The following is a 23,231-nucleotide window of genomic DNA, read 5'->3' as shown; positions in this document are numbered from 1 at the left end:
GTTGTGGGGTTGTTAACCAATGTCATAAAACAACATGTGTACTACTGTTTCATGAGAAACTATTTGTTCTGTAAGCTTCACCTGAAGTACAATAAAATATAAAAAATTAAAATAAAATGAAATAGGAACTTACCATAAATAATAGAGATGACATAATTTGTATCTAAAGATATTACAATAACTTTTATGCCTATATGCAATCATTCAAAGGAAAATGTTAACAAATTAAAGAGAAAACTGGAAGACATAAATAAATAACCAAATGGAATCTATAAAGAGAAGAATATGATATCTGAAATAAAAATGAATTACCTGAAAGAAATTTTCACTGGATTGGGTTTATAGCAGATTAGAGCCAACACACGTGTTCCCAAAGCAGGGGAAAAAAATAAATCTGTGAACTTGAACACATAGCAATAGAATCAGGGCTTTAAACCAGTTTATTCCGATTTGAACCCCTGCTGAGAATCTGCATTTCCACCCCGGGTATACTGAATCAGAATCCAAATTTTAACAAGATCCCCACATGATTCTTATGTATAATAAATTTTGAGAACCACTGCTCTACTAGTGGTTCTAAGAATCGGTCCTTAAACAGCAGCATTAGCATTGTCTGGGAACTTGTTAGAAATGCAAATTCTCAGCAGGGGTTCTAACCAGAATGAACTAGTTCGAAGCCCTGATATAAAGCAATGTTGATAACCTCCTTTGTGATAGTTATCAAGTGTCAGAAAGTAAATTCAGGCCTGTATCTGTCACAGATCACTATCCCAAGTCCATCAGAAACACACTTGGAGTAAAACAAAGTCAGGTATAATTGGTTTGCTATAAAGAAAACAAAGATAGAAACTTCAGAGTGTCTCAGGGAGCATTGGAAGGGACTTCATATAGAGTTTGGGTTTATGATTTTACAAATAGATTATGGAAGTATGGCCAGATCTGGATTAAATACTGTCAAGAAATGGGGTAGTTTTGCAATTAGGTAGCTCAGTAATCTTTGTTCAGGAGGTAGGAGAAAGACAGTGGGCTAAGGCTGACATTAGTAAAAGGCAGCAATGATTCAGAAGAGATGTTGTTGGTCATTTTTTTTTTTTTAGCTATGGATGGTTTTGAGTAGAAATATTGTTTGCAGGACATTGTCTATTTCATGTTGAAAACATTTTTGAGAACATGACAGTCTGATGAACAGAAATTGGAGTTAATGTGATGTTATAAACAGCAAATCAAGTTCTTCTGAGGCATTTATCTAGAAGATCAGGGGGTTTCTATAGACTTAGTCAGGACCTAATTTTGACTTTGGAACTTCTCTCCCATCTATATCAAAATTGATCCAATCTTCATTTATCTTTATTCACTTTTCATCTTTGGTATGTCCCTACTCTTTTCCAAGTCCAGCTCCTTGCCTTATCATTAGATCATATCTCTTGCTCTTTCTTCTAGAAATCTGCATGATTACGTCTCTATTGTATATCTTCAATATGTTTTTTACTCTTGCCTTTACCTCTTACTAAAAATGTGCTCAGGCTGCTTCCATCCTAAAAAGAATCCCACCATGACATTGCCCACTTTCCTCTTCATGTCCAGTTTCCTTTAAAAAAAAAAAAAAGTATAAATTCTTGTCGCCTGCACTTTCTCACAAACTCCTCCAAGTTTTATGTTCTTCATATTTCTCAAGTTCATCCCCTCCTCTTCCATCCCCTCCTCTCCTTCCCATTGGTACAGTTTCTCTATCTCTCACCAACAATATGGTGTTACTCTCCCAACAACTTTGTCTGCTTCTAATGTCTTCCTTATCCTTCCCTGTATATCACTGCTGGGATCGTCCACCTAAAATTCTAACTTTGTCAGGTTTCTATTGTTTAAAAACTTTTTGTTTATTCCCAGTGTATAAGATAAATTGTCAAAATTAAAATGAATGGATAAATCCTGCAGAGGGGAAAAACGACTTAAAATGATCATAGTAAGTTTCTTAGATTCATATTAGATGCCGGGTTTTTTTTCAAGTGTTATTGGAAATAGATGTATCCGATGGAGATTTCATGGTTAAGAGTTTTTACTGGATAAAAAGAAAAGTGAAAGTTGAACAGCAATTTCATTATCAAAGCAAAAATGTGCCTCAGACTGATGATAAGTGGAGGGGATATTTCAGTCTCTCTAACCTGTAATTAGTCAAGTGGTAATTAGAAGTTAATCTAAAACTCCTTTAAAATTACTTATTCTTTGTTACACTGGAGGCACCGTGAAAGTCATCGCTATTTGATCAGTGCCGTACAAATTCTAATGAGAGTATAGAAAAAGACAGTAGAACCTGGTGGGCAGGCATTCTTTTGTGACATGGAAGGCATTTAATAGTGATGTTTTCCTTGTATATAAATATGACTTCTTAGAATTATGTAAGGTAATATTTCTACCAGAAAGCATTGTAAATTTTACTTGAATTTTAGAAGGATTAATTATTTCCCTAGGTTGCTAACAAATGCCTTTGAATGAAGTTCAGACAGATAACCCAGTAACCAAATTCTGTAAGTTATGTTCTCATTATGTATTTATCTGGATGATGAATAAATGGAAATTTAGAAGGATACAGTTTCACATCAAACCCACATACCAGTAATATAAAGAAAATATCAGAGTCCTTAAAAATTCAAATGTTGTTTTTATCAGTTAAACATATATTTTATAAACTATACATACAAGTATATAAATATGTGCATATATATGTTCATTTATCAACATGTAAAACATGAATTTTTAACTTAAAATATTTATGGCCACAGAAATACCCTATCTGCTGTAGAATAATTAGACAAGGCATCAAGATTTAGCTCCTAGGGCTAAAAACAAATCCAAACCAAATTCCTTAGAAATAATGTTACATTTTACAAAAATGCTTTAGATCTATGACTTCATTTTTATACTCTCAATAACCCTGGGCACATAAAGACATAAAATACGAGTTTGAATCAGGGAGAGAATGGAGATGATCCATGGTAGAGATAAATATAGGGATAGCTAATGCCAGACAGCAGGTGGAAAAGCAGCTATCTAAAACTCATCACTTCTGGGCCAGCTGAGATACATTCTTTTCTAGAAGCAGAAAAGTGGAGAGAAAGGACAAGTTTATTTCTTAGAGTCTTTTCTTATCCCTAGAGTAAGGATCTTAATGCTTCTCAATTTTGACTGTAAATTAGAATAACCTTGGGGGAGAGTTGAATAACCCCAAAGTCTAGCACCCCTACTGCTTGATTTAATAAGAATCTTTAGGTTTGACACCTAGGCGAGAGTATTTCTGAAGCTCCCAGTGATTAACATATGCAGCCAGATTGAGAACCATTGATCTGCAATGACTACATGTGCACTGTTTGGAGAGTTTTAGGAATTTACTATGTAATAGGTTTTTGGCAGTGAACAGAGAAATGCAAATCTGCCTTGCTCAAACCTGCAGGCACCAAACAGAATGCAATTTTTGCCTGAATAAAGTATTTAAGCTCCTGAGTTGGGCCACAGTTGCCTCCTGCGGTAGCATGACTGACATTTTTAACAAACTTGAAAATAAATTAACAAATCATCCTTGTCCAATTAAACAGATACCACAGTTATGACCTTTAACAATGTAAACTGCAGCTAAATCTAAGGCAGTGTGTTGCATGAAAAGGAAGAAAAAGACAGACAGGGACTGCTAACAGCCTGGAGCTGGGATGAAATTCTGGGTTTTAATAACAATTTCATCACTTTCTTATCCACATTGCTTATCTGAATTGTTTCTCACTTTGGCTGTCTTTCAACTTTCTACCTTTCTTTATGGTATTTGCTATTATGATCCCGGACATTAAACGTACTGTGAGGATTGCACTACAGTTTGACGCTATTAAGAAAACTGCAGTTGTACTTATTTGAATAGATGTATTATACTATCACGCTTGTATAAGAAGAAAAAGATAGTTTTTTTTATTTTAATTAAAATAATATCCTTCCAAAAACCTTCCTTAAATCTTCTCATAGGGTTACCATGGCTTTCAGATTCTGCAATACTCACTTCATACATTTATTAAGAGCTTTCTCAGTGTCAAGCACTACTATACACACTGAATGCTATCTGTGAGTTTTCTCATTTAATCTCACCAACAATGCTGTAAGGTAGGTTCTATTATTATCTCCATTTTATAGATATGGAAGATGAGTCTTAGAAGAGTGAAGTAATTTGATCAAGATTTCAAAAATAAAAAGTGGCTGAATCCTAGCCTTAAACTGTATATTACACAATTGTCAAGCACCAAAGACATTACTGTAGTACTAGTTCATATTTAGTCACCAAAAAAACATGAGTCTTAGCGATGTTTCCTTCTCCTCCCCTAAAATTTATATATTTTTGAAATTATATAGGGTCATATGTAATATTTTTACAGTAAAAGTGAATATAATTAAATCAAATTTTAAAATGGAGCTATAAAATTTAAAGTTTTCAGAATGTGCCATTAACTGAACAAGCTTGTTTGTTTTCATTATTATTTTGGCTTTTCTGAGCAATTACTGTATATCTGAATTGACTCAAAGGCAATGGCAAGTAAATATGTAAACTATGCATCTAACGACTATACAAGTAGAAGAGAAAAAGATAAAAGTTTAATCACCTTTTGTGTGTATATTATTTTTGATACCCAGAAAGCCTTTCTTAATGATGAACACACGCACACACACACATACACAACTGAACTCACACACAGACAGGCACTTGTTATACACTAGCTTTGGGGAGTAGGACTCTGATCTGCAGTGTTTGTGAATTTCCATGGTATATGTACTACCAATTTTGATCCACCAATGTGATGTCAGTGAACTTGAAGTTGTGAAGAGGTGTGCAGAGATGTGTGGTAGTATACTATTACATAGTATTGCTACCTCAAAAATTCAGAAGACATTATATCTCCAAGAGCCTAGATAATAGCATGATGTAGTAAAATAATCTGGAAGCTTTGAGTATTTGCCATGTTTGCTTTTAATATAATTTATTTAATTGTAAATTTACATAATTAATATTTAATAATAGTTGTGTTTAACAGCCAACTAGCACAAATTCTGGAAATTTAACAGTCAGCTTTCATAAGACATTATCAGCATTTACCATTCTAAATATACACAACAACACGGATATTCTGTTTTTTGGTGCTAAGTCACACAGCCATGGAAGAAGTCCTGGTTCCCAGCTCAAATAAATAATGTAGAGTATCTCAACAAAACATAAGAGTATGGATGTATCCTCAAAATATCCCATCTTTTAGATTAGGCATAACATCATACTCCAGTTATTTCTCATATCTGATGTCCTTTGGGGTTCTTATCTCCTCTCACCATATGCATTCTCATCAGGTAATTTAATCTGTTTCTAACATTTATTTGCCAATAGCGGTGATGATTCCAAATCCTACGTCTCCATTCAGAAGTCATCCCTGAGCTCTAGATGCAAACGTATAATCTATAATCACTTACTGGATATCCAAACCAGTTGCTGTTGATTTGGCCAAGAGATAGACTATCTACTACTCAGAAAACCCTCTGCATTTTTGTTTTGTTTTCTCTGTACAGTGAATTAGACTGCAATCGCCATAAGGTCAGGGCAGTGTCATTTCAAAGTTCCATCCCCTGTGACTAGCAGAGTCCTGGTACATAGGTGGAAAACAATTTTTTTATCTAAATACTAAGCACATAATAAGCACTCAATAATATATATATATTTATAAATTCTATATAAGAAAAATGACCAATAAGAAGTCACACAGCAAGTGTCAATTAAATGACTTCTATAGAAAGATCATGCTGGATACTGAATAGTGCAGAACAGATCAATGAGCTAAGCAGTCGTCTCCCTTGAGGAGTGAGGTATATGCCGACATCACTGAATTCAAGACATGGTCAAGGGCCATGAGTTCCAAACACTGTGCTATCAGAGCACTGAGAGTGTAACAATCAACTCAAACAGGGACAGTAAGGAACAATTCTTTTGATCAGAAAGAAGCAGACATAACATCTACGGAGACAGCAGTAAAAGAAAGGAAGCCCATCGACCTGATTGAGAAAGCTCAGCAGAAACTACTAAACTAAAATAGTATGCAATAGATATGCTCCAGAATTTAAAAAATAAAAAATAAATAAATGTCCTTTGGGGGTTACCAATATAAAAATTATTTTTATGCTCTCTCTATTAAACTCATATAATTTTGAACTCCCCCTCCAATGAAACCTGTGGCTTTTAAAACCCACAGGGATATATACATTTTGTGTATGTATGTATCGGTATACACATGCACACACGCCTGCATAGGAATCAAGACTTCGAATACATTCCCCAAATCTTATGGGAGAAAAATAATCCAAAGTAAAAATAACTTCTTTGGGGAATATTTTGTCTTTTTCCATATGTGGGCTAAATATTGATTACTTGGGTGTGTTTCACAGATTTTAGGGAAAATTACCCAAATACCTACCTGTCTAAAGAAGGGTTGAGGGTTACAAAAATCAAATGAAAGAAGATACTGATACTAGCCAGATGTCTTGGAAAATAATTCTTCTTGTTATTTTTAATGCTTACTTCACATCAGCACCCTGAAGTAGGCACTGAGGAATCTGAGGCACAGGGAGATTGAGTGATGCGATTGTCTCACAACTGTCACTCAGGCACGTCATATCACTATGGCTATAATTAGCGAACTCTGAAGACTTACCAATCAAATATTCTCATTTGAAAAAGTTACTTTTTTGTATATAAAGGAAAACACATTCCTTGCCCTAAGTGTTTGTTTCTCTTATGCACGTCCTATACGCATGACAGTATTCAGGATCCTTTTAATATTATCTGTAAAGTGCCGGCACAGAGATTAAGCCCCAAGAATACATAAAATGCAATTTCCTCCACTGTTGAAAAGATAAAGAATGTTGGCATAGCATAAACACCAGGTAAGCTTTTAATGCTAATCTGTAAAATAGAATGCTCTATAGTGTATTAACTTAGATGTATTGAACTTTATCTTAAACAATTGGATTTTATTGTTATTGTTTTTCAAAAATGAGCGATACCCGAAATAGTCTCATCTAAATGCTTCCTATCTTTTTCTATGATATACCAAGAGAAATAATAAATATGTATTATTTATTTTGACAACAGGACAATACATTTATTCATAGCAAATCAGTTAAACCAAAATCAATAGTTTACCCACGTATTCAGGGTCAAAAGAGCCCAGTTTTAATGATGGGTTTATCCAAATATAGTTTGAGTTGGAGACAAATGTAACATGTCCATAGAATTACTAAACTTCTTTGTCCAAAATCATCAGACTTAATGAGACTGGACCTTTGCTCTGTAAGCGAAGAGCAATGTGGTATGTATTCGAATGTAATACAAAATATATTTTATTTATTTGTTTTTTTATATACTCATATAACTACTTATGAAACAGCTATCAAGAAAAGCTGCCTTCCAACGTTTTCCAAGTTACTACTGAGACCTTACAAACCAGGTTACTATTTCCCTTTACTGCCTCATGTTTTAGTGAATCTTATATCCTATGGTTCCACTCTGATGATCAGATAGCATGAACTGTCAAAGCAGCACAGTACTTGATTTTACTTTTCAAAGTTATAATAAAGTGTACCTTGTTTTTTGTCATTGAGTCTGGAATCTTAGAGTCAATTGTCCTGGGTGGAAGTACCATCTGAGTTGGATTTGACGTGATCAGACTCAAAGGGGGAGGTTGATCACGGAAAACCGATGTCAGGCAGAGTTGTACTGTCTCTTTCATTGCTTTCATCTGTGACTCCTAGGGAACAACAAAGTGACAGCAAGTGCTTTACATCTGGTTCTGGTCATCATTTATCTGCTTCCATTCTTCCTTTCCTCTACCCCACACTCACTCCCCACACAAATACATACCAGTTTTGAAAAGTAGTTGCCTAATTTATAAATTTAGTAGGAAATGTTTAATCTACTCTCAAGTTAGTTTTCAGGAGTAATGCATTTCATGATGTATTTTGAACACCCAAATTCAGAGATACATCTTATTTTTTCCCTTGAATTGATGTGATCCCAGTCATGATAGTTCACCAACAAGGAAATATTACTCCAGACTCACTCTGAAGGAAAAAATGTACTTCTTAGAAATCTACCTTCTTTCCGTTAGCATCAACCTCCTATATTTAGAATCCCTCTGCTAGCAATGTAGGCCGCTGTGCTTTTCAGATTAATCTGTACCTCAACTCAATCTCCCTACCCACTGAGAAGAAGAAACTTGTCTCTGATAAAATTTTCATTTCCTCTGGACTTTGTTAAGTGATAAGAGTTAATCTGATATGATAGTGAATAATATTAACATTTTTAATTAGCACAGATTATCATAATATTTCAAGCACTTTCATACACAAGGAACAATTTAATTCTTTCAAACCTCTATGAAACTGGCTTTATTATTACTATTTTACTATAAAGAAAATAAGGCTCCAAACTTTCACATGGGTGGATTTCTGGTTTAGGTCACAAAGCACACGGAACTAAAACAGTCCCAATTATTCCTTCTAACTTCCAGCTTCCACTGATAAAAAAATTTTAAAATGCTGATAAAATATAACAAATAATTAACATAAGGCTGAGCACAAATGAAACAGAAATACTCAGGTGCCAAAATGAAAAGAGGGATAAAACTGTGAGGAAAACCCAAAGGCTGTTTCTACGGCAGCACAGGGGTAATGTGGGGGATGAATATAGGCCTTAATGATAAGACAATGGCACATTAACGTCCATTTATAGAAAGAGATATGGCCTTGGGGCCAAGGCAGATGAGAATGGACTTAGTTACTGGATCCAAGATCCTGGATACGCTGGTAAACGCAGAGGCTAAGCTTTTTGTGTACTTCCTGGATCAATAAGCCAACAAAGTCTGTTGTTTCTACCGGGCAAAGTAGTGAATTCCCAGCAGAACTACTACATTGCATATATTATGCCAGGAATATGCCTTCCTATAACGTACTCTCCTATTTGCTGTTTACAAAGTCCTCACAAGAAAAGTCAGCTTCTTGATAGTAGGAATCACAACTTAGATCCACCCCAATACCTAACTCTGTGCCTTCTACTCTTATGTGGTATATGATAATATTGGTATTTCAGATGAGATTGTCTATTGGTAGAATAGCAATTGATGAAATCTCTCTCTTTTGGTCATTTCAAGAGATAAAAATGCAGCTGTAATGGAATCAACTGGGAATATATCAGCTGTAGGACAGACATGCATTTTCCTCCTATTAACCTTGCCTTGTCAGGTTATCCAAGACTGAATTAAAACCTGACAACCACTAGGGTGGAAGGGTGTTGGAAAGTGGGTAGGAGAGGCTAAGCTGAATGATGACATTTAAAACTTGAATTTGTTTACTCACAATGGTCCCTTTGGATTTGTTTGCCTGAGTCCCTGGTTTCTGGCCCCTTCCTCACCATATTATTTGCTATTGTTGAACTTGTTTATTTCTCTCATATAACCCATCACTAATTTTTAATTTACATGTATATAAACATATAAATTTATATGTTTGTTCACAACTGTATACCCAGTACTCAGCACAATCCAGATATATCAGAAGGGAATCAATGAATAATTTTTTGAACAAATGATTAAAAAAAGTCAAGAGAAAATGTTTTATCTGTATGTCAGAGAAATAGTAAGGTATTTCAATAAATTAAATAAAGAAGGAATAGTTCAGATTTCTCTTTCTGTTGGGATTTGCTACAATCTTGGCTGACCCTTCCCTTTTCTCTCACTGCAGGCTGGAAGGTCATGGCACTGAATGCTGTATCAGGTATGAAATAAGCCAGGTGACACTAGCAATTTGAATATGTTCTTTTGCATATTACAGTGAGACAATGGCAATAGAGCTAATGTGACAGGGTCAGGCACGTCTTGGCTAGGACCCAAAGCTTATGTGGCTTTTAAATGTGGACCTTAAATGCTCAGATCAGGCCAGAAGCCACAATCGTTATCTTCACTTTACTCATATCTTGGCTCCTCTTGGCACACCATATGCAGTATCAAAAAGTTGGATCTACAACAGGCTTAAGATCTATGATACCATAACAGATTTATCAGTATGAAGCACAAATCCCTAAGACCGAGTATAGCAGAACTCAGATGCTGAAAATAGTGAGCATCATTAGGTTAATGGTTTCAAACACTGACTTTCAGTAAATGCTATTTGTTATTGTTGTTGTTGTTAGGTGTTGTTGTTAGGTGTCAGTTTCAACTCTAAGTGACCCTGTGTACAACAGAATGAAACACTGCATGATCCTGCACCATCCTCAAAATCATTCTTATGCTTTTGCCCATAGATGCAGCCACTGTGTCAATCCGTCTCATCGAGGGTCATCCTCTTTTTCGCTGACCCTCTACTTTACCAAGCATGATGTCCTTCTCCAGGGACTGGCCCTCCTGAGTCTAGCCATCCTCCCTTCCAAGGAGCACTCTGGCTGTATTTCAGTATTTAGGCAAGGCAAATTTTCCAAAAGAGTATTGATGGGAGGTATGTATCTATTATATGTTTCAATGATTTGAGCTTTGGTGCAATTGTCTGCTCCCACAGCATTCCTGAAGTAGCCAAGATTACCCTAGACCAAGGCAGCCAGCATCCCATAGTTATCACCTCCAACTCACCTTTCATGGGTACAGTAGTGAGCTATCTTAGATGTCATATTTCAACCTACTCTTAATCTCATAACCTCTGACTTCATTCTCCTTTGAACCGCAAACCTGCAAATTGGCCCTGTATTATAGATTCTGAACACATTCCTTGACTACGTTGTAGAGTTTTTCTGGCCAAAGACCATCAATTGCCCTTAACAAACCCTGTCCTGTTTGTCAGTTTTCTACCCAACTTTCATAAAGTCCCTCTAACTTAATGAAGCCAATTACTACCACTACTCAGGTTTGGCTTAACCCATTCCCATGAGCAGGACTCAGGCAATGATTTCACAATGCAACAGTATTTTATAATATTGTAAATTTACAGTATTACTATATTTTCATTTATACTGTTAAGTGCATTCTCTTTTAAAACTGCAGACTGCTAATCACTTTGTAGTTCACTGAAACAAGATGTCTCCTAATGAAATACGCTGTCAACTCTATAAAGCATAATTTATCCTAGATCTTACAACCTATTCTCTCTCAAAGTCTGTCTTTTTTTTTTTTTTTTTGATCTTGCCTTTCTTCTGCCCCAAACTACTTTTCCTACTTGCTTTGCCGATTATAGTAATATAAAATGCAAAGTTCTTACCCAAAAGACCAGGTTTGTTACAATGTTCTTTGTGCATAGACTCTCATTCATTCCAGCCATTCCCACCTCAGAGGCTTTACACTTGCTGTGTACTCTTTCTTCAGAATTCTTCCACAAATCAACATAGCTACCTTTCACTTACAATTTATGTCACAGCTCACATATCATCTTCAAAACACAGACCCTGATCACCTTTCCAGAAATGATCTATCCTTCAGTCTCTATCACAGATTCCAATTTTATGACCTATACAGTCCTTATTACCATTTAAAATTATCTTAATTTTATCTATATGCATATCTATATGTTTATTAAAGGGGATTAGAATATAATTTCTTTGAGAGGAAGTATATTTTCTACGGAATCATCAGTTTCTAGGACAATGACTGGCATATAGAAGAAACTCAACAAATATTATTGAATGAATAAGTAAAGCATGCCCTCTAGAGTGCATAGTCTACTGCTGTGTTACATGAGATAATAATATAATACTTTTCTTTTTATCCTGTATATTGGATGATTCAAGAAATTTATTATTTCAGCAAATAAACAAAATACTGGCCCTCGTGCTGTATATGTAAATATTATAAGACGTTATTGTGCCTGTATATATGTGTGTGTGTGTGTGTGTGTGTGTGTGTGTGTGTGTGTGTGTGTGTATATATACGGAGCCCTGGTGGTGCAGTGGTTAAGAGATCGGCTGCTAACCAGAAGGTCGGCAGTTTGAATCCACCAGCAGCTCCTTGGAAACCCTATGGGGCAGTTCTACTCTGTCTCATAGGGTTACTATGAGTCAGAATCGACTAGACAGCAATGGGTTTTTACGTACACACACACACACACACACACACACACACACACACACACACATACATATATTAAAATAGTGGTAGAGTTGAGAGGGCAACTTTGTATGTGTGTATGTGAAAAAAAATGCTTTTTTTCTGGGCACAAAATATATACCTTGCAAAGATAAGTGTCCCTAATTTCTCATCTCCTGACAAATAAAAATTCACAAGATATTATTGACGTTTGCCTCAATTCATTTACACTAAGACACAATGTCCCAGAAAATTCTGGGTGCAATATCAGCTGCCGGCATTGAAAAGACGATGGGAGGCTATGAACTCAAAGTCTTTGCCCTTGTTTTATTTCTTCCATGAAATCAGCTCTCTGGACCCTGTCAAGTCATTCAACATGTTTAGCTCTCTTCTCTAAGTGATCTCTAGGTCTCTTTTACATAGGATGTTGTTCATTCATTCATTAAATCAGGTGTTCATTTATCTATTCAGTTAATAACTGTTATTACACTCCTGTTATGTGCCAGAGACTGTACTGTGGCAAAAAGAATCCTCACTTTGTTACTACTCAGTACTGGGTTTCTATATAAGTTGTCTAACTTTGTGTCACCTGTAATCTGGATGTAATAATGTATGTCTTCCTGGGACAAATTTCATGAGGGTCAGAGTAACACAAACTTTTTTTTAATATATGAAAGTGTGAGAGCTAGATTTCCACATCATCAAGTCATTTATATCTCAGTAGCTAAGGCTCATTATAATTGATAAGATATTGCTAAGTAAATAATTAATTATTTGGGAAACTCAAGGTTGATTCTCAGACTTAAAATTATAATTGTTTATATTGGAATAGTAAACAAAGACTTCTTTCATTCAATATGCCATGAGAACCAAGTTGGGGTGTGAAGATGTTATTTTCATAATATTTATGAGAGATTTAAGATTTATTTGAAGCCCAGTATAACATTTTTAGGAGTTAGACACCTGAAGAGCATAAAAATGTCTCATTTAAAGATGATGGAGAGAGGTAAAGAGTGATTTCATTAAACTATATCTTTTATCAATTTTGAAGTGAGATAGCATTTTTACCTGACTTTCTGGAGCAGTTTATGAGCCTCATACTTACCAAACATGAGATTTGTTGAAATCAACCTCCAGTTGTAAGAAATGCTTTTATAGTACACTGTACCAAAAGGAATGAAAAGATCTTGAAGGTTAAGGAAGGAATTGTCATCACAGAGAGTCAGCCTCTGTGTTCTCGTTCAATAATAATAGCTATTAAGTTTATTGAGTGCTTCCCATGTGTCAGGAATTGTTCCTGCTTTAATTTTTTTTAATTATCTAATTTTCCCATCATCTCTATTAAGTTCTATTATTATCTCCATTTTACAGTGAAGCAGAAAGAATTTGAGAGATTCAAGCAGAGTCATTCAGGGGAATGGTTGTGAATTGAACGCAGCAGAGTGACTCTGGAGAGCTTCCTTTGGACCACTACACAACACAGTCTCTCATCCGGAAAGTGAGACCCTGGCATGGTTTTGATTCTCTGTGCTTCTATTGCCACATAGCTCAGCACAAAATTATTTCTTATTTGTTGGTGCCCAACAAAACTGTATAAGATGTGGGGCCCAAGACCATGTCTTCTAAGTGTAGTTTATTTCTCACAGTACTTATCACAGGTTGGTCACACAGAAGGCATTTAAGACCTGTTTGGCCACTGGCTGACTGAAAGGATTATATGAAGACAAATCAGAGAAAAGATTCAGTGTAAGGAAAAACATTCCAACAGGGTTGTACCAATTGCACTCCCAGCAATAGCACTTGAGAGTTCCTATTTTCTCATATCCTGGTCAGAATTTGATATCAGACTTTTTTTTATTTTTGCCAATCTGATGGCGTTGAAGTGGAACCTCATTATTTTAATTAACAATTTCCATTTTATGAGTGAGGTTAAGTATCTTGTATTTAATTAATAAAGTTTATTGCAATATAGCATAAAATAGGAAAGTGCATGGATCTTACCTGTAGAATTTTTCTTTATATGCATTTTGATGGAATATTACTAATATATAATGCTTTAAGACTGTGATATTTTCCTCTTGGATTGATCCAATATGAGTGTCCTTTCTCATCACTAAAAAAAAATCCCTGCTTCAAATATATTTTGAATCATATTAGTACTGATACACAAGCTATATTTGGGTTAGTGCTTGGTTAGTTTATCTTTTTTTTCCCCTATTCTGTTTATTTACAAACATTCTATGTCTTTATATTTAAAGTGGGTCTTTTGTAAGAATCACAGAGTTTTTGGTTAATCCAGTCTGATAATTTCAACCTTGTACTTGGCGTATTTAGACCATTATTGTTTTAATACATTCACTAACATACTTAGGCTGAACCAAAAAAGGGAAACAAACCTGTTGCCATCAAGTGGATTCATGGCAACCCCATGTGTGTTAAAGTAGAACTGTGTTCCATAGGGTTTTCAAAGGCTGTGTCCTCTCAGAAGTAGAATGCCAGGCCTTTCTTCTGAGTTGCCTCAGGGTGGATTTGAACCAACAACTCTTCTGGTTAGTAGCTGGGAGTTTAACCATCTACATGACCCAGGAACTTGATAGCTACAATTTACTATTTATTTTCTATTTAGCACATTTTTTAAATTTGACAGTTTGACTATAAGGTGATTATATTTAACATGTTTGTGGTTTACTGATATTTTTGAATCTATGCTTGGTGACTTTCAAAGCTTTGGAAAATTATCAGCCATTATGTCTACAAATATTACTTCTGCCCTATCCCTTTATTTCTTGAAACTGAAAACTATAGATATGTTAGAAATTTTGAACTTCTCTCTTATACCCCTTATTCACTTTTTATTTTTCATTTCTTTTAACTTTCTGTACATTACTATTAAAAAAAACAACAACAAATCCATTGTCATCAAGGTGATTCCGACTCATAGAGACCCTATAGGACACAGTAGAACTGCCCCATAGAGTTTCCAAGGAGTGCCTGGTGGATTTGAACTGCCAACCTTTTCATTAGCAGCAGTAGCTCTTAACCATTATGCCGCCAGAGTTTTCTGTACATTAGTATAGGTATTTTATATTAATTGTCCTTTCACTTCACTAGTCCTCAATTCTACTACATCAATCTTCTACCAACCAATCAGTTGAAATTTTAATTACGAATATTATATTGTTTATTTCCAGTACAAGGAGGCCTGGTGGCATAATGGTTAAACATTTGGCTGCTAAGTGAAAGGTCTGGTGGTTTAAACCCACCAGCTGCTCTGCAGGAAAAAGATATGGCAATCTATTTCCTTAAAGATTTACAGCCTTGGAAACCCTATGGGAAATTCTACTCTGTTCTATAGGGTCACTATGAGTAGCAATTGACTCAACAGCAACAAATTTATTTCCAGTATGTTAACTTGATTATTTTAAAGATTCCAAGTCTGGTGAATTTTTTTATCCTTTCATCTGTCATTTTTTTTTCCTTTCTATTTTTCCTCTATTTTAAAACATATCGATCATAGCTGATAATTTTTTAATGCTAATAAATGAATTAGCTCTAGGTCTGCGTGTATTGTTTGTTTTTCTCTTATATATTGATGAAATGATATTGCCTCTACACATGTATAAAATATTTATATTATGGGCCAGATATTGTATATGAATTAACTATATATTCTCTGGGTTATATCTTCAATGAGAGGATCCACCTTTTTACTGTTAGACAGGATGAAGCTGATCATCCCAATTTAATCAGGAATTGCTCTCCAGCAGAGAATGAACTGAAGTTTTAGTAAAACTCAGACTAATCCAGAATTGCAACTATTGCTCAGGCATATACCGTCAATGCTTTTGACTGCGAACCATGTAGGTGTTCCTTTTTCCTAAAAGTCTGAAATACTATGGGAGATTCAGTTCTTATATTCAGAATGTTGCATATTAATATGAGTTAGAAAATTTCTAGGTATTAAAGAAAATTGCGTTAGATGTTCAATAGATGGGTTCAGACTGATCAAAGAAATAAATGATTGAAAAATCACTCTACCCTCTTCTTATGAGTAAACTTAAGGAAAAAGAATATTTGCTCCCTAAAACACTATAAATTAGATTTAAAAATAAAGAAAAATGTGAGTGTGAGATAGTAAGAAATTTTACAAAGCATAACTATTTAGCAACAGAACAGTAGTTCTGAATTATATTATCAATTTCTTCCTCTATATTACATTGTCCTTTCCATATGCCACTTTCATTTTCTCCATGTATGTCTCAGATGAAGAGCATTGAACTGCAAGGTAGTCACTGGATGGGGTTGTTGTTGTTAGGTATCTGTCATCAAGTTGGTTTTGAATCATAGTGACCCTACGTACAACAGAACGAAACACTGCGCAGTCCTGCACCATCCTCACAATCCTTGTTATGCTTGAGCCAATTGTTGCAGCCAGTGTATCAATCCATTTCACTGAGGGTCTTCCTCTCTTTTGCTGACCCTCTACTTTACAAAGCATTATATCCTTCGCCAGGGACTGATACTCCTGAAAACATGTCCAAAGTATGTGAGACTAAGTCTAGCTTCTAAGGAGCATTCTGGCTGTATTTCTTCCCAGACAGATTTGTTAGTTTTTTTGGCAGTCCATGCTATATTCAATATATATTCAACATCATAAATCAAAAGTGTCAATTCTTCTTTGGTCTTCCTTATTCATGCATATGAGGCAATTGTAAACACATGGCTTGAGTCAGGTGCACCATAGTCCTTAAAGTGGCATCTTTGCTTTTTAACACTTCAAATAACTCTTTTGCAGCAGATTTGCCCAATGCAATGCATCATTTGATTTCGTGACTGCTGCCTCCATGGGAGTTGATTGTGGATCCAAGTCAATTGAATTCATTGGATGGGACTTGTGGTATATCCTGAGCATGTACAGTTATAGCACATAAGAGATTAAGAAAAACAAAAAGAAATAAACGAGGCAAAATGAAGTGAAGAAAACCTTCAGGAATTAGATAATGGTGATTACAAAACTGCATTACCTTTAAAAGAGTGACTTTTTTGGATGTGAACTATATTTGAATAAAGCTGTGGTTAAAAAAAAAAAAAACTGTCACCTGTTCTTGCATTATCTTTATATGGCTCTGTCATTTAAGAGAATTCTCTTCTTTCATGTCTCTACCTCCAGAACTCGCGTTTAAGACTTCAAAACTGAAAAATGCCAGTGACTACTTCCATTTACTTCATAACTCATTCATCCAAAGTTATACATAGCATCTCAGTTAGTGCTTTAAAGCATGTTTATTCATGGCACGATAAAACAAATGTACCAACGAGGCAAAGAATGAAGTCATGAACTCACAGAGCCTAAATCTTTGAGTCAATTTACTCTAGAAGTAAAAACAAGAAAAAAATTGGATTCCAAAGGGAATATCAAACAACTATACATTCTGTATCTATCTTATATGCACAGCAACTGGAATTGCATCAATAAATCATGGGAAGCAATGAGCACATCCTCACTTATTTTCTAAAACCAAGTTGTGAAGGTTCATGGACGTAAACTTACCCTATCAAGAGCTGCTTTCTCCAATTCATTTCTGGCTACAGCCAATTTTTGCTCCAGATCAGTAAGCTGTTGGGCCTGTAAAATGAAAGAAGGAAAATCTTTCAGAAATTCTATAATCTCCTTCCTCTACTTTAAGGATTTGTCATGTGTTGTCTGTGAATTTAAAAAAAAAAAACATTTTTTACCTTGTGGGATTAATTTAGAATTATATGGTCATTTGATTAGACTGCATAAAATGCTGTTTTCTAGATGAATACGTACTAAATGCTTCACTGGACCAATATGTGTAGTCCAGTTCAAGCCACTGAAAATATTTATGATTCGAATCCTTCTATTGTGTCGCTAGTATTCACTGTTTTTATTATTGAATTTTAACTCCACATGCTTCTCCATCCTGTCAGATCTCTGCACCTTTAAAAACACCCTAACTGTGCTATTAAAAGAAAAGAGCAATGGCCTCTGACTAAGAAAGTATATGTTCAACTGCTTCCTAGCTATGTGATCTTGGGTAAAGCCCTTAACTTATCCAAACAAGAAATGACAATTTTCTACCCCATACTACAAAGGTTCAAATGAGGAGTGGGAAGTCTTGGAAGTCCTGTTATCAGCCTGCATATGACACTCTCACCCCCTTGGTTCATTCCACTATCATTTCATTCATCCATTCATCTACTGATTAATTTCCATATCATCTACTATTCTATGCACTGAGCTAGGCCGTGAGAATAGAAGAAGTTACTAAAAAAAGGCTATTTCCCTTAAGTGATCTACAAATTTATTTGCTCAATTAGTTCATTTTCCCCTGTTGATTGTGGTATCTGTCAAGAGCAAGATAATCTAATACATTTATTTTAATTTGCTTTATGAATGCTGCCATCTTATAGGTTATCAGAATTCATTTGATCATTTTAAAATTCCAACAAGTAAATTTGAGCTCATAATATGTATCAGACACTATTCTGTGCACTGGCGGTATAATGGTAAAGAAAACAAATCCCTGTCCTCAAAGAGATTACTGATAGTTGATATCAAGAAAATAAAGCTGGAAGAGGGAACAGAGAATGTGGGAAGGAGGTTATATTAATGACTCAAATCTCTACTTCTTCATCTCCCTTATTATATCCACATCCTTGGCCATGTGACTCTGCAGTTCCTCTCATCAGGAGGTAAAGTATATTTAACTTCCTCTTGATTCTGATTTTGTATATATAACTTTATTTGGTCAATGGGATGCAAAAAACTCTTATGAAATTGGGCTTGTTCTTTTGCTGTTCTGCCATCACCACGAGAATGAAATGACTGAGCTAACCTGCTGAAACAGAGCTGCATCAGCTAAGCTGCGGTGGCTAAGCCTAATTTAGAGCAGAGCCCATAGTCAATTTACTGATGGATAAAGCAAGCCTGCATGTCTGCAAAGCTATGCATGAGCCCAGCCAAGACTATTGACTGCCAGCCAAGCCACATATGTTTGTGATATATTAAATAATTTTTGCTTTCAGCCCCGGGGTTTTGGGCTGTTTGTTTCATGGCAAAAGCTAATCAACATAGATACGTGTCATCAAAGGAGCTGATCTGATGAGGTGAATTTAAGCAGAGAACTAAATCATGGGACTAAGCAAATCAGGCAAAAATAGGGGAGTTTTTAGGAGCTTGAGGTAGAAATAAACTTAGAATTTTTGAGAAAAATTAGTCCAGTGTATCCAAAGCATATTGAGCAAGACAAATGGTAAGGGAAGAAGACAAGAAAGGGCCAAATAAGGTAGTCCCTTATCTACCATAGTAAAGATATTATTTTAAATCAGTTAAAAAATAGGGAAAAACTGCAAACTTCCAAAATTATATCTGCATCTCATATATCCCATTTTGCATTTGCAAATGTTATCTTCAGTTAAGACACAAGATTACATAAGCATAAATTCCCTCTCTTTCACTCTATGTGTAATAAAATTTGCATTTCTGAAGTTGCATATTACTTTTTCTCAGCCTAGTTTTCTACTCTGGGGAGACAGCAAGCAGAGATGGTCGGAGATAAACTTTGGAGCTAAACCATTGGAGTTTGAAGACTGGCTCTTAGCCTTTACTAGTTGTAAATGCCTTGGGTAAGGTATTTAACCTCTGGATGCCTCAGTTTCCTTTTCTGTAAAAATGAGGATAATAAAGAACTTACTTCATAGTATAGTTAGAAGCAAGAAATTAGTTAATATCTATAAAACGCTTAGAACAGTGCCAAGCCAATTGTTAGTATATAAATGTTTGATAAGTAATATAAACATAGTTTTTGTTGTTGTTTGTTTTGTTTTGTTCTGTTTTTAACCTGGAATTTATACAGCATTAAAGGAGCCAATATAGCAATCTGGGAAGCTTGTATCAGGGGAAGAAGAATAGATTACAAGAGGAATACTAAATATGTCTTTAAAAGCTATGCAGGACTTCAATTATTTAAATCTTCTAGGAACTCAGTGAAGCCAGGATAAACTAGCTAAGGAATCTTGGGGGGTAGAGGTTAACTAAAGGGTATGGAAAAGTAATCATTCAAACTAAGACACTGTTTCATATTGTAATACTTTGGTTGTAGTCTTCAAATGATCAGCTTCTGGATTAATTTATACATACCCACTGCTGTTGAGTTGATTCTGACTCATAGTGACCCTACAGGGTAGGATAGAACTGCTTCGTAGGGTTTCCAAGGCTATAAATCTTTATGGAATCAGACTGCCACATCTTTTTCCCATGGAGTGCTGGTGGGTTCACACCTCTGACCTTTCAATTAGCAGGGCTCCTTAACTCTTAAATAAAAAAAAACCTTGTCATTGAGTCGACTCTGACTCATAGCCACCCTATAGGACAGAGTAGAACTTCCCCATAGGGTTTCCAAGGAGCAGCTTCTGGATTCAAACTGCTGACCTTCTGGTTAGCAGCCAAGCTCTTAACCACTGTGCCACCAGGGCTCATACATAGAGGACATAAAATTATATACCAGAACACTTTGGCGGGTGTTAAACCATCACAAGATCCATGGAAGATGGAGAACTTTACCAGATAGTGAATTTTGTTATCGGTCAATAAAGTTAAATTGAGAAAATACAAAGTCTTGTGAAATAAAGCACAGGATTACTTGAGAGAATTTAGGTATGATTCTAGAATAGCTTTCCTTCATATTCAATCATTGAATACATATCCCTGAAAGGCTAAATTTCTCTCAGTCTACGAAACATAACCTAAGAATATAAGGATGAAAATATACATTCCCTGTCTTACACTACTTGAAAACTATAAACTTATAATACTTACAGTACAGTGTACTTATAGGATAGAGGAGGAAAAACAAACACACAAAGTTAAAATCACAATATAAGATTCTAATTGCTAAACTGGCGGTGTGTATAAGCTGCAACTGAGAGAATAGGATTCCGCAAGGTGGTCTGAGAAGTCAGGGAAGATGTTCTCTTCTTAATTAAAGTAACACCAAAAAACTACATTTAACTTCTTGTATATGTGTGTTTTCTCCTCTGTGTTTCTTAATGTATTTGAAAGGTACAGTCCATATTATAATTCTTAATTTATTTTATTAAAAATCTATGGAGCTTCAGAGATCCAAGTTTTTATAGTCATGAAATGGTGGAAACTATCTGGCTTCACATCTAGAGCTCCTGGTGCTGCTCTGTGCTGTCTTTCTCGAGTTTACACCTTAAATTGAGCAAGACTATGAAGAATGGGACCATCCTTTCTTTTTCTTTCTGAGAAGCTTGAAATTATAGCTGGGCTGGATGGAGCAGGAAGAAATTACACAATGCCAGAAAGTTAACCTTTATATGAAATTTCAATGAATCATTGTACAGAATTGTGTTGAATGGCTAAATCTGCAAGATTCTAACTCATCCTTAAGTTTCTGCTTCAATATTTCTGAAAAACTCATTGACACAATTTATTTTTAATTCCTTCTTCACCCTCTTCCATCTATGTAGGAATATTTAGCTATCCTCTTTTTCATTTTTCTAATGAATCACCCTGAATTTTATAGACTATAAAAATATGTATACCATACCTTCTAAAAAGGACTGAGACAATTTTCACACTAAAAATAATAAAGTATTAAACACAAAACATATCAGGTCAGGGAAACACATATGGTAATAAGGGTTGTGACTGGGGTATGAAGGCAGAGTCGGGTAGTGATAGCAGAAAAAGGCACTGAAATAGGGTCATAAAGTTCTATCCATTTCTCTTGGCTAAGCTATCAATTTTGCTCCAAGACTTCTGGCAGCCAGGTGTAAACAGAAATGCTGTTGGCTCCACAATTCTCAGTACCAAGGATTAGTAAACAAAAGGTATAAGGATTTTCCAAGCAGTAAGTTCTAAAATAAAATTCTGAAAAAAACAAAGTTTATTACTGAGCTCAGAGAACCAATTTTTTCAGGAGGCAAGAAAACGTAGTAAGAATTCATGGTGTATCACAAACCAAGGATAACACAAGAGTACTTCAATGTTTTCTTTCCTTTTTTTACCCCCCCCCCCCGCACCAAGACACAGAAAGCAGGCTGAACCAAGCTTGACTTGTCACCTAGGCCATGCACAATAATTCCACTCTTTCTCACCCGCTCTAGAAAATGGATTCGAATAGAAGTGAGTGATAAACAACTTACTCTCTAAGCTACGAGGGATTACAACAGTTTTCTCACCATTGAGTTTTAACTGTTAGGAGTGCCTTACACACAATGAATAAATGACATTAAAAAAATTAAATCTCTGACTATGTTGGGCTAAATTGAGAGATGTGAAGATCAGCACAGACTTTTGAATGCTGCCTAAAGTCTCAGCTATTTCACCTTCTGATAAAATATAAGAAGCAATGCAAATGTATTAGGGTAATGATGTTCAGACAGATTCTTTTCTGGCACTGTGTATGGCTTGAAAAGACTGAACTGGGAACTGTCCCATCTAAGGGCAGATCAGGAAAGTGTATAGACTCTCTCAATATGGAATTGAGAACAGAGCCTCCTTTCAGCGTTTTGGTTACTGCAGAATTAAAAGAAAAAAACAAAAAAAAAAACCTTATGATTTGACTTTCCCAAAGCTAGAAGAATACTGTGACTCATTTATTGAAGACCAAGTCCTCAATGAGAGCTACAATGGCTGACTTTAGGGACCTGGCATTAGGGCAGAGTTTCAATAGGCCTTTAGGTGGCATCAGTGAAACAAGGTCAGAAACCATTAAAATGACTTCTAACAAAAGCTTTGTTACTTGGGTTGTTACTCTGACTCTTTAACCACCCTATAGGACATAATAGCATGTCACTTGCTGCACATTTTGGAAGCAATAATAACGTGCAGCTGTGTTCCAGCACATGATGCAGAACTGCGGACAGTGGGTACATGAGAAGATTCATTGGGACGTGGGGAGAAACCATTAGAAATCCCACATTCTAATTCTAAATTCAAATATTCTAAAATATGTTACATTATAAAATACTCTCATTCTATATTCTTTATGATAAAATATCTCATCCTTTAATACATAAAAATATTAAAATTTATATTTATGTATACTTGGA

At 35.3% G+C, this 23,231-nt stretch overlaps 1 protein-coding gene across 1 annotated transcript in view; it reads right to left on the bottom strand.

Moving 5' to 3' along the window:
* Positions 1–23,231, bottom strand: part of LUZP2 (leucine zipper protein 2) — a 548,883-nt gene that overhangs the window by 55,016 nt on the left and 470,636 nt on the right. Inside the window, exons 6-7 of the mRNA XM_012557421.2 lie at positions 17,680–17,754; positions 7,650–7,814 (exon numbers count right to left, since the gene is read on the bottom strand). Coding sequence (XP_012412875.1) covers positions 7,650–7,814; positions 17,680–17,754 — 240 coding nt within the window. The remainder of the gene's footprint in view (positions 1–7,649; positions 7,815–17,679; positions 17,755–23,231) is intronic.

The sequence above is a fragment of the Trichechus manatus genome, unplaced genomic scaffold, assembly GCF_000243295.1.
Source record: "Trichechus manatus latirostris isolate Lorelei unplaced genomic scaffold, TriManLat1.0 scaffold00006, whole genome shotgun sequence".
In the NCBI taxonomy this organism is placed as follows: domain Eukaryota; kingdom Metazoa; phylum Chordata; class Mammalia; order Sirenia; family Trichechidae; genus Trichechus; species Trichechus manatus.
This window is presented reverse-complemented; position numbering and strand designations above follow the sequence as displayed.